The sequence below is a fragment of the Labeo rohita genome, chromosome 25 (assembly GCF_022985175.1).
Source record: "Labeo rohita strain BAU-BD-2019 chromosome 25, IGBB_LRoh.1.0, whole genome shotgun sequence".
Lineage (NCBI taxonomy): Eukaryota > Metazoa > Chordata > Actinopteri > Cypriniformes > Cyprinidae > Labeo > Labeo rohita.
Window position 1 is genome coordinate 11599321 of NC_066893.1, and position 12796 is coordinate 11612116.

A 12796-nucleotide genomic window follows, 5' to 3' on the forward strand; every position below is an offset into this window, starting at 1 on the left:
CCGTGATTATAACAAGTAGGATGTGTTCTTGGATCAACTCCATTGTTGATTCTAGAACAACCTCACTGTTATCTGTTGCTAGTCATTTCCAAATGATTTTCATTCAAATTTAAATTCCTGCCCATTATTTGATCAAAAATACAGTAAAAACTATGCAAATAATATTCCAATTTAAAATTTAATTTAACTTTTAAATTATTTAATTAATTTGATGATAAAGCTGAATTTTCAGTAGACGTTACAGTCTTGAGTATCACATGATCATACTAATATAATTTTTTAATTTTTTTTAATAATTGTTATTATTGCAAATGTTGACAACAGTGTTTTTGCTGTTTAAAAGGACAGTACACCCAGAAATAAAAAAGAATTACCCCATGATTACTCACCCTCAAGCCATCTTAGGTGTATATGACTTTCTTCTTTCAGACGAGTTATATTAAAAAATGTCCTGGCTCTTCTAAGATTTATAATGGCAGTGAATGGGTGTTGAATTTTTGAGGTCCAAAAAAGTGCGTCCATCGATCATTAAAAATACTCCACGTGCGTCCGGAGGGTTAATAAAGGCCTTCTGAAGCGATTTGATGAGTTCGTGTAAAAATATTAGGGCTATCAAAATATTATTTTTTTTTTACATAACATTTATCTTAAATATATACATTAATTTGTGTGTATTTTATATATACATAATAATTCCACACAGTATACACACATATATTAAGCAAACTCAAACTTTTATTTTGTATGCGAAAAATATCCATATTTAAAACTTTATATACCGTAATCTCTAGCCACCGGGTCCGGGTAGCGCGATATTAAATAGCGGAACTAGTAACACCCGTGACCCCCTGATTTAGATTTTAGTGTTATAAAATCATATGCAAAGCCAAATGTAAAAACCTGGGTGTTATAATGGATAGTGATTTTAAATTGGATAAATTAATTCAGTAATTAAATCTAGATTTTTTTCAGTTCAGGCAGTTATCCAAAGTCAAGTATTTTTTGTCTTTTAATGATTTTAAAAAGTCCTACATGCTTTTATCTCGACCCTTCTTGACTATTGTAATGGCCTGTATGAAGGTATCAATCAGGCCTCCCTCAAACGTTTACAGATGCTACTGCTTGTGTAACAGGGATGCGCAAACGCAAACAAATTACCCTCACCTGTTCGTTTAAGAATTCATTTTAAGGTTTTAGTTTTAGTTTATAAGTCATTAAATGGACTGGCACAAAGTTACCTTTCCGTAAAACTTTGGAATAACTTGCCTCTACATGTTAGGCAGGCAAAGCGTCGATTCATTTCAGAAGCCCTTCATTAACCCCCAGGAGCCGTGTGGAGTACTTTTTATGATGGATGGATGCACTTTATTGTACTTCAAAATCTCAACAGCCAGTCACTGCCATTATAAAGCTTGGAAGAGCCAGGACATTTTTGTAATAACTTTGATTGTATTCGTCTGAAAGAAGAAAGTCATATACAGTGCCCTCCATTAGTACTGGAACAGTCAAGACAAAATTGCTTTGTTTGCTGTGGAAAAATGATTAAAAGATGAATTTGAGACAAAACTACTGAATGTCACAATTTATTATTAGCTGTTGGACGGCACTTTTCGAGTTCATCCCACTATTTGATGTGAGCATAAATATTGGTTGAACTTAAGGCAGATGTAAAAGACTAAAAGCTATTATTTTGTTGCAGATCCCTTGCGTGCAATCAGAGCAGTGAGTCTGCGACCCATAGACATAACCAGACTCTTGGTCTCATCCTTTGAAATGCTTTTCCCAGCCTTTAATGCAGCCAATTCTAACTGTTTGGGAGTTTCTGCCTTTAGTCTCCTCTTCAGCTGGTGAAATTCATGTTCAGTCAGATTTAAATCTGGAGATTGATTTGGGTATTCTAAGACTTTGCCCTGATAAACTCCTTGACAGAACTAGCAGCGTGTTTGGGTCATTGTCCTGATGCAATGTGAAGCGCTTTCTGATGAGTCTGGTGGCATTTTCTTGAAAACTGTAAGCCAAGATGGTTTTGTACCCTTCCAAATTCATTCTGCTGCCGCCATCATATATTAAGTCATCATGAAAATTGAGAGAACCTGTTCCGGAGACAGCAATGTATGCCCATGCCATGACACCACCTCCACCATGCTTTACAGATGAGGTTGTATGCTTGGGATCATTTACAGTTCACTTTTTTCTTCACATTTTTGATTTCCAATCACTTAGATAAAGGTTAATCTTTGTCTCATCTGACCATAAAACTCTGCTGGCTATTAGAAACTTTAAACTTGCCTTTTTAGTGCTGGTCAGACGTTTGCATCTTGCTGTGTAGCTTCAGTGATTTAATGTCAAAGTCTCCTGCGGACAGTAGATTGTCAGAGCATCACCCCAGCTGTTGCTGATTTTACAGACATTTTTTCAGCTGATCAGGTCATTGTTGGCTGTTGATGTCTCCGGTGGTCTCCAAACTCTTGATTTCTCCATGCCCTTTGGTTTTTCTATAGCTCTAATTGACTTCCAGTTTTCTTTTAGCATCCAAATTGCTTGCTTTTCTCTTAGAGTCAGCTCCCTCATTCTCATCCTGGTTTGTTTGTGTCGTCATCGAATGCACGACTCAGAATGCAGCTGATCACTCAGAAAGACCTGTGAGGCAACTGTTCCAATACTTATGCTCACATCAGATAGTGGGATGAACTCTAAAAGTGCTGATCTTTTTAGCTGGTAAAACGTTTATGTTGAAACACCCAATAATAAAATGTGACATTCTGTAGTTTTGTCTCATATTCATCTTTTAATCATATTTACAGATTTCCTGACTCCACAGTTTTTACTGTTCCAATACTTATGGAGTGCACTTTACACCTAGGATGGCTTGATGGTGAGGGGGGTAATTTTCATTTTTGGGTCAACTAACCCTTTTAATAGTGATCCATTTTTTTCAGGATTTTTTGCTGAACTGAAAGTTCAAAAGAACAACATTTCTATTACTTTTAACAGTAGTGGACCTATTAAAGTAAAAGTACCGTTAGATTTTTGTCATTTTAGAGCTCAACAGCCCAAATCCCTGATTTCAAAACAACATGAGAGTGAGTAAATAATGGCAAAATTTTCATTTCAAGATGAAATATTGGGGTATGGGTTATATTACAGTTAGATCTGTGTTTATGAGAAATGAGTATATTTGTTTGACTGAAATATTGCTTCAGGACCACCAAAAGAAACCATGGCCAGCTCCATTATTAGTACGGGAATATCTAAAAAGTTCACATCACAGTTTACAGCCTAAAGAAAAGGTGTTTATTTGAGAAAAATCTATGAAGGTGCATCTTACCTCCTCCCATTGGTGGATGTATCTAATGAGTCTGGACAGTCTCAGTAGCCGAAGCAGGCTGAGTATTTTCGTGAAACGCACAATCCTCAACGCTCGTGCTGTCTTGTAGAAGTCCGAGTCAATGCGTGTCTCCACTATGAGGAAGATGTAATCCACAGGGATGGAGGAGATGAAATCCACGGCGAACCAGCTCCGAAGGTACCTCACCTTGATCTGCTGAGGGTCCAGGATGATTTCCGTGCTGTCTTCTTTGACGATCCCCGTGCGGAAGTTCAGCACCAGGTCAACCAGGAAGAATGTGTCAGAGACCACGTTAAAGACTATCCAGGCGGGAGTGTGTTCATCTTTGAAGAAGGTGATGCCTACGGGGATGATGATCAGGTTGCCCACCATCAACAGGAGCATGATCAGGTCCCAGTAGAACCTGAAGGACATAAAACGGACAAAGTGTTTATTTAATGCTTTAGGAACAGAAGAGTCTACTTGGCCTTTGGAGACATTAACAACAGAAGGCAATTAAAGATTGTAAATTACAATTAAGTGCTTCTTCTTAATAGTACTTAAATTCTGTTTTACAGACACACAAGCACAGAAACATTGTTAGCTGAAAAATGGATTGTACAAAATTGTTTCATAATAGATAATACATTTATTTTTAGAAATAATAATAGTAAATAATGAATATCCATAATAATTAAGACTAACCAATAATAGTAATAAATACTATAAATATAAACAATTTAATATTATAATAAAATTATTATCTATTTAATTAACATTACACGTTTTATTTTAGTAAAACAATAGCAGTTAATTTACATTATCACTAATATAAATATATATATATATATATATATATATATGAAAAATGACACATACACATAAAAATACTAAAATTTAAATTAAAATTAATATGCAAACTAAAAAAAAATCTCTCTCTCTCTCTCTCTCTCTCTCTCTATATATATATATATATATATATTTCCATTTTAATTTTTCGGACTCTGTTTTATTGGTTAAATTAAAAAATATTAATCAAAAGCATGTCTAATTAATTGAAATTGTGGAACATGTGGAACAATTTAACCACAATTTGTAATAAAAGTTGAACAAAAATTACATTTTTAAAACTCTGTGAAATAAAGTAAATAAAATTTACTAAATAAAAATAAAAAAATTAAAATAAAAATGTTTTCCATTAATTTTCTGGATTCCATTTTAATGGTTTCATTACATTTGAATAATCAAAAGCATCTCTAAGTATTTCCGTTTTAATTTTTTGGATTTTGACATTTGACTTTTTTTTTTTTGACATTTTGACATTTTTTTCCCTGTTATTCTAGACTCTTTAATGATTAAATTAAAAAAATACACGTCTAATTATTTGAAATAATGGAACTTTGACAATTTAACAGCAATTATTAAATTTTTACGAAAAAATAAATTAAGTCATTATAAAATACAATTTTATTTTTACCAAACTCTGTGTTTTCCAATCATTTCCATTTTAATGGTTTAATTATATTTTAATAATCAATAGCATTTCTAATTAATAGATTTTATTTAAAAATAAATGTTTATCCTTTTATTTTTTTTAGAAATGCTGTGTTATTTACATCTTTTTGGTAAATATTCCTTAAAAACAATGTTTAAATAATAATTAAATTATTAGTAGTATCATTACATTAAGTAATATATTTCTGTCAAAGTTTCTTCAAGTTAAACTGAACTTTTATTTTGACTGGTTGCCATGTGAAGACCTGTTCATGTATGTATATGATATGACGATAGTTTTTCTCAAAAGAAACAGTAGTTCTAGAGATCGTATTTTCGTGTTCATGTACTCGTATACTGATGCAGCAGAGGCTGAAAACACCACGAGCGTCACACACGTCTGTGCCATTCATTCACACAGAGACACACAGAACATGCAGGATTCATATTTAAATTGTATTTTTGTGGCTTAATATTCAGACACTAGTCCAAATTCCATGCCATTCCACATTTTACAGTAAATTCCATTTTTATGACTGGATTCCGTGTTTTCCGCATTGTGGAAATCATAGGGCTCTATGACAGAAATATAAAATTCACATTATTATACATCCTGAGACACCTTTTAAATCTATAGTTTATGTATAGGTTAAAAAAGAAACAACGGCATATTTAAGACCAACCAGTTCGGTAGCTAAACTGATGCGCTAGCAACACCAAGGTCATGGGTTCAATTCCCAGGAAATAATTGATAAGATGCATGCCTTGCAAGCAGTTAGTAGCGTTGGATAAATGCATCTGCCAAATCCACGAATGTAATCATCTGCCATCATTTCCTCAAAATAAGTATTACGACGTCAGTAATCAGAAACACTAATCTAAAGACCGCACTCAGGATTCCTTGAAAATGCTTCATGAGCTCAGACCCTGACTGATGCTGGAAATGGCTGGCTGTCTGGTTGGGCTATTACTTCTCGTTTATGGATGAGTTCCCTGTTTGGTAATTGGATGTGTCGTACGTATGTAAATGAAAGGGGCTGGAAGACATCCAGGAGACCTCTGGCAAGACCGCCATTTCATCAATAAAAGATCCGCTGGGTGAAAACATTTACACAAAAACAAGCCGCCATAATTGCTGAACGCAGCATTAATTACGGCATTAGCCCTGACATGCCAAAATGAGCCTTTTTGGTTGCGTGAAACATTCAATAATGCTACTAATATCTCATGCTGCTTTACAGTGTTTGCACATCACTAGATGTACAACACAAACTGAAGTCGTGGATTAGCCTTCTTCATTTTTACTGTGGTAGAGAGCTGGTTGGTTACTAAATTCCAGTCCTTTGTGGCCGAGTTGTAATTAAGCAGAAATCGATCACACAGAGGGTTGATAAACCATCCAGCTCGGTATGGATTGCAAAGAGAACGAGGCTCTCAGCATTTCAGAGTTGTCCAGTGGGATTAGGTGTTGTTTGACACCATGGACAAGCAAAAAACACTCAGTTTGATTTTAGGCCCTTATATTTGTGTATAAATAGGTCACCATGTTTTCTTCAGTAACAAATTGTTGGTGAAATGATCAAAAGCAGATTAACTGCAGTATTGGATCATGACTGAAGGTTACTGTTATCAGCAATCATATTAGCATAAACAACCATAAACGAAAGAACTGGGTCATTCCATGTCAAATCAAACAGAGGTCCTCAGAGGCTAAAAAGTTTAATTTAGATTTTTTTTTATGGTTAAAGAAATAAAGTATAAAGCCAAAACATTAAATGGCATTGAACCAGAATCTAGTTTGAGAAGTAAAATCTCAAAGGACATTCAGAAACCGTATCTTTAATGCTTCTTAGTTACAGGCATGCAAACTTTGGGAAAACAATATTTATAGCACTCAAACTGGTATGTTCTATGCAATCGTTTTGATAGAGAGAAACAAAACACATTCCTAGTTTAAACATTATTTGGTCATCAGACATTTTTCTTTAAAATGAAAAAGATATTGGTGTTAGAATGAACCCACATTTGGTTTTTCACCACTGAATGTGTGTACAAATTAACAATTTACTCATGGAGCCAGATTGAGATCCCCACATCTCTGGAATTGAATCATATAGAGCCTTAAAAATGAAGATACCAAACAATACATTTGTTAAGAACCAGTATCTAAAAGAATATTGACATATTTAATATTTTTTTAATTATAGGCACACAAACTCTGGGGGAAAAAAACATGTGCATTTACCAATTTTTGAACTGCCACCATTGGCATATAATGCAACAAGCATTGCGTCAACTGATTTTACCAACAGACCTATCAATCTCCGTGTAAAAATACAATAACGATGCTGCCGTGGTATTTCTAAAGTCATTTTTCCACCCCTGTAATTTGGCTCCAAATCTCAGGTGAAAATTGGCATTTGACCCTAGGTGTGGGCAATATGACCAAAATCTCATCACGATAAGAGAAATTTTATTTCATGGTAACAATATATATCACGATATAGTTATTTTTGGTCTTTATGATATCAAAATTTTTGATACCATAAAAATCTCATAATTCTTGTCACCCATGTCAATATCACAAAAAACTACTAGCTTAAATTCAGTAAGATAAAATAAAATAAAAAAATAAAAAAACTCAAGCTCACTGAAGACAAGTAGTAACTGTCAGTGATTAAGTAAGAATGAGAAACTAACCAATAGACAAAAACTACAGTAGAACAAATAAATATGAAATACATACATTGTAAAAACACTGCATATTCTTCACTGTGTAAATTAAACATATATTTCTTCTTATTAGTTACAAAAGTGATTTAGTCCAGAGCAGTGAGAGATTTTTTTCTCTTTTGTTGTTTGATTAACATGAATGACAGACAGCAGGAATATTAGACTGCTGTCTTTTTAAAGCTGCCTGGATCCAATATACTGTTACACTTGTGTTTTGTTTCTATGCTGTTTGCTTTCACTTAAGACCTAAATTACTGTGTTTACGAGGATACTTGCAAAAACTGAGATTTTGACACATACAAGTGTGTGTATTTAATCGTTCAAGGCCTATAAAGCAGCAAAAATAACTCCGTTCAATACTCCTGTGCTCTGTGAAACAGTCACTCAGACAGTGTGCGCATTTAGCCCTAATGAGTTTGCTGCTGATTGCATTTCAACAGCTTGTTTTTTAACCACAATGCTTAAAGAAGTTCACTTCCAGAACAAAAATTTACAGATAATTTACTAACCCCATTGTCATCCAAGATGTTCATGTCTTTCTTTCTTCAGTCGTAAAGAAATGATCTTTTTTGAGGGAAACATTACAGGATTTCTCTCCATATAGTGGACTTCACTGGTGCTCTGAGTTTGAACTTCCAAAATGTAGATTAAATGCAGCTTCAAAACAATCCCAGCTGAGGAAGAAGGGTCTTATCTAGTAAAACGACCTCAAATATTTGTCTAGCTCTGCGTGTGCTCTGTGTTTTCCATTTTAAGAGAGTCAGGGTAGGTCGAAAAACTCTTATCTCATGTTCTTCTCCAACTTCAAAATCGTCCTACATGGCTTTTTTTTTTTTTTTTTTTTTTAGTAAAGGGCGTTTGATCTTTGCATGTTCATTTGGTAAACACTTGGTCAGTACTTCTGCAGTGATGTAGGACGATCTTGATGTTTTACGACCTATCCTAGCTGTCTTAACCCGGAATACACGGAGTTCACGCAGAGCTAGACAAGACAAGCATTTGTGGTTAAACAGTGTATAAATTGTAATTTTGCTAGATAAGTTTTGCTAGATAAGACCCTTCTTCCTCGGCTGGGATTGTTTAGAGCCATTTGAAGCTGCATTTAAACTGCATTTTGGAAGTTCAAACTCCGGGGCACCATAGAAGACCACTGTATGGAGAGAAATCCTGAAATGTTTTCCTCAAAAAACATAATTTCTTTACAACTGAAAAAAGAAAGACATGAACATCTTTGATGACAAGCGGAATAGTAAATCTGTACATTTTTGCTCTGGAAGAGAACTTATCCTTTAAAAACGCATGCAAACTATACGTTTTCATGAGTGTGTAAACATGACAGAGACAATAGGCCAACATTTCTACCATTTAATCATGTCTACCAGTATATTACCCACTCCTATGAAATTACAAAATAGTAAATATTAATCAATAGCATTTTAAAATTTTGGTTTTTATCACTATGTATGTTTGTCTGTCATCTGAATGTGAACAAGTTAAAAAATTTGAGCTTGGGAAGTTTTTGAAATTGGCTAACAAATGGTGAAATTTGGTGAACTTTGACACAGAATAACCCAGCTACATTTTGTTTTACGTCAGCTATGTGTCTGTTAAAACTGACTGAATATTCATATTGTCTAATTAAATTCTTACAATGATAATGTCCCTCGCCCTAAAATCACCTTGAACTGACCTAAAACTAGCATCTTGTTAGTTTAGCTTTCTTAACATACTGAAAACATATACTCTCAAACTTACTGTTTTAATAGGAAATATATCAGATAACACTTCACACAATACGACACATTAAGTATCTGAATAATGCTAATATTATATGTGCTGCTTTTCTGGCAAGATAATAGACTAATCACATATATGTTAAATACCTACATTTAAATACAGTATAATACAAAATCTGGGTTTAACCAAACGGAAAAATAGTACTTCCGCATTGCAGGGCTCTATTTTACATTGAAATGAGCTTTGGAGGAGATTAAACAAGAACAAACCATCTATAGGAAGTGTCACTAAATCTGCCAGATTATTTCCAGACAGTTTTCAGATTATAAAGGATTTGCCATTGACATTTACCCTTGGACAGATGCTCCAGTGGTCAAAGCAGGCAAGAGAATAAGTTTCACAGCAACATGTGCTGAACTGTTTGTACCGTACACTTATGCAAGAACTAAAAGCGACATACTGATAATAAAGATAAGTTCGACAACTAAATAAATGCTATACAGCAAGCAAACACAAATCTGGGACAGCTGTCATTCACAAAATTCACTGTCCCCAGGCCTTATGTGCTTGTATAATAAATAATATTTCTCCAATCTTTAAAATCAGCGCAGAAAATATGAAAAAAACAACAACTACAAACATATTTTGTCAGGGCCTACCAATTAGTTAGTAAACTAATCATATCACATCACAACACAGTATTTTCTTGGTCCACCTAATCTGTGGATTATATTATAGCCTGTAAGCTTCAATCTTGTCTGTATTACTGTCTATAAACGCAATATGTATATGCAACTGTCAACCTACGCCGTTACTAGAGCAGTAATTGTATTGAGAATATCCAATATCTATCGCATCAACCACAGTATCACTGTAACCACATTATAGGTATTGTTCTCTTCTCAACTCAAGCGTGTAAACAAATAATATATCATAGGAACATACACTATAAACAACAAGAATCCACAAGAGGCGTTATTCAATGTCATTTACTACCAAGTCACAATATAAAATGGACTTGAACTTAAGAAAGCTTGAAAAAGTGGAGATTGCCCTTCATTTTGCAATTGTGTGGATCTTTTAACAACCCTATTTAGGCTAAAAATCAACTAACAGACGAGGGCCACTGTTAAATGACAGCAGCGGGAACACATTTCATCCAAACAAAAGCCTTTGCAATAATCAGCTTTCTGTTACAATCTGCCAAAAATACACTCTCTATTCTCCTTCTCTATCTGTTGCTGCTTAGCATATTATGAGTCCTAATTGTCTTTCCCAATCCCCATCCCTCCAATTGTGATGATCTCTCTGTGGAATCTGTGTCAACTCTACTCACCAGATCTAGCCATCATCCAAACGCTCTGCACCACAGCTCAACCAGTCGCTCTGGCCGCTGGAGTTCCCCGCAGAAATCTAATGTGTTGGGTACATAATAATAGGTTTATGCAAGACTATTGCCATGATTCACTTGGGTGGCTGTCATGCTGCCGACATTCAAAGAATCAGCTGAATTCAAATAGCCTTAAGGCTGTTTCTTTAACTATGGGCACTTTTGGCCTTTTGGACCTTTTGAAAGTGAACTCAACACAGATCTACAAGAAACAGAGCCCTCTACTGCATTTTAAAAAATATCACACAATGACCCAAACCTTCAAACATCAACTTGATCATAAAACACCACACAATCATGAACAAATCAAATAAGTTATCATAAAAAAGTTAATAGCCTATGGCTATAAACCTGAGGAAGAACATTTAAAACATATTAATCACTTTTACTAGCACTAGCATGGAGAATAAAAGCATATAGTTGCTTTACCGACCATTCTACTTGAGTATCAGGAATTCATCATTGTTTTTTTGTTTATAATCCATCGTGTCATCGTGTTCATGATAGACGTCCCGCTGAATCCGATCAGTTATTTATTTAAATATACGCGATGGAACATGAGTGCCAAAACGGCATTGGTTTATGTTTTAACACTAGAGCAGATGAAACAGGTTTAGAAAATGCAAACAATGTTAAATTTACTGCTGTGTTGCGCACAGAATCGCTGCACGTTTTCGTGTTTTTCGCTGTTTCTCTCTCATGTAACAGCGGGGTTGCCAGGTTGTCACAACAAAACCCGCCCATTCGCAACTCACAACTAGCCAAATCGTGTTTCGGACACACGTTTTTAGGCGTGGTTCCCTGGTTAAATTCACATCCCAGGTGCTAAACATCACGTTATTCGGATCGTTGACATGAAAAACAACCCTCGATAACAGTGTTAAAGTAGAAAAACCGTGAACTTGGCAACACTGTGTAACAGTCAGTCATTCTAAATGACATAATGCGTTTCTCCGAGGCTCGGCAGTCTCAACTCAGGTTTGTATAAACAAAAAGAATGTATTTATTTATATGAATGCATATTTAAAATAATTCCACTTAAATATGTGTTTTCTTAGTGTATTGTGTCTGTATGTTATTGTATGAAGAGGGTTTGCACTTAAGTCACGATTTGGTCAGTCTATATTGGAGATACTCGGATGTAAACAACAGCATCTATTATATGGTTAATGTACTACTGAATGTTGTTCTGCTAATTTATGCTGTCTAAACCACAGGAAAAAAAGATGTGGAAGCTGCTAAATCATATGGAGAAGGACTAAGTAAGCAGCAGATATTTAATAGGTGGTAAAGATACTTACAAGCAGTGTTAATTAAGACATTAGCCTCATATTTCACCCACCTGACTGGAAATGATAAGAACAAACTCGAATGTTGTCAAGATTTTTGCCCTGGAAATCCTGGTTCAGTTTGGCCAACCACAAACGCCGCCTTTCCTAAGACAGTCTTTTGCACTCTTCTTTTTGATTTGTTATAATTTTTGGCAGTCTATAGTACTCCAAATGTTTTTCTCGGTCTAATTAGTACAGCCCAAAACATGACAATAACTGTCCATTTTCAGCAGCAATAATCAGTAAAATTTGTTCAGTGTCGTTGTTTACGTTCAGCGTTACCAATATGGCTGATTGATGACGCGTTGTGAAAACACTCTAAAGTGAACGCTGCCATTTTCAGAGTTTTTGCTGTTTCTCTCTCACGTAGCAGCAGGGTTGCCAGGTTGTCACAACAAAACCAGTCCAATTGCTACTTAGAACTAGCCAAATCGCATTTCGGCATCCCGCGGGTAAAAATTTGCACTCCAGAGACTAAATATCACATTATTTGGGTCACTTTAACCTGCAGACATTAAAAAAACCCCGCAACAACAGTGCTAAAGTAGAAAAACTGCAAACTTGGCAACACTGCGTAACAGCCTGCATAGCTATTGGCTGGAAATCCATCAGATGGCATAATCAAAAAAGCGTTTCTCCAAAGCTCGATTTTTTTTTTATGAATAAATATTTACAATAATTCCGCTTAAATATGTGCTCTCCTAGTGTATTTGTGTCTATATTATTGTATGAATACATAATTGCCTGTTGCATGACATGTTTTCTTAGTTTATTGCAGCATAA

General features: G+C 34.9%; 1 protein-coding gene and 1 long non-coding RNA gene across 3 annotated transcripts in view; one reads left to right on the plus strand and one right to left on the minus strand.

Moving 5' to 3' along the window:
• The window catches only part of LOC127157144 (uncharacterized), a 39946-nt gene that overhangs the window by 24959 nt on the left and 2191 nt on the right, over positions 1-12796 (plus strand). The window lies entirely within an intron of this gene.
• hcn4l (hyperpolarization activated cyclic nucleotide-gated potassium channel 4l) overlaps positions 1-12796 on the minus strand; it is a 43139-nt gene that overhangs the window by 24639 nt on the left and 5704 nt on the right. For both annotated transcript variants that reach the window (XR_007825835.1, XM_051100396.1), the window contains exon 2: positions 3329-3752. Coding sequence is in view for 1 of the 2 variants with exons in the window: in XM_051100396.1 (XP_050956353.1) it covers positions 3329-3752 (424 nt within the window). In the remaining variant the exon portion in view is untranslated. The remainder of the gene's footprint in view (positions 1-3328; positions 3753-12796) is intronic.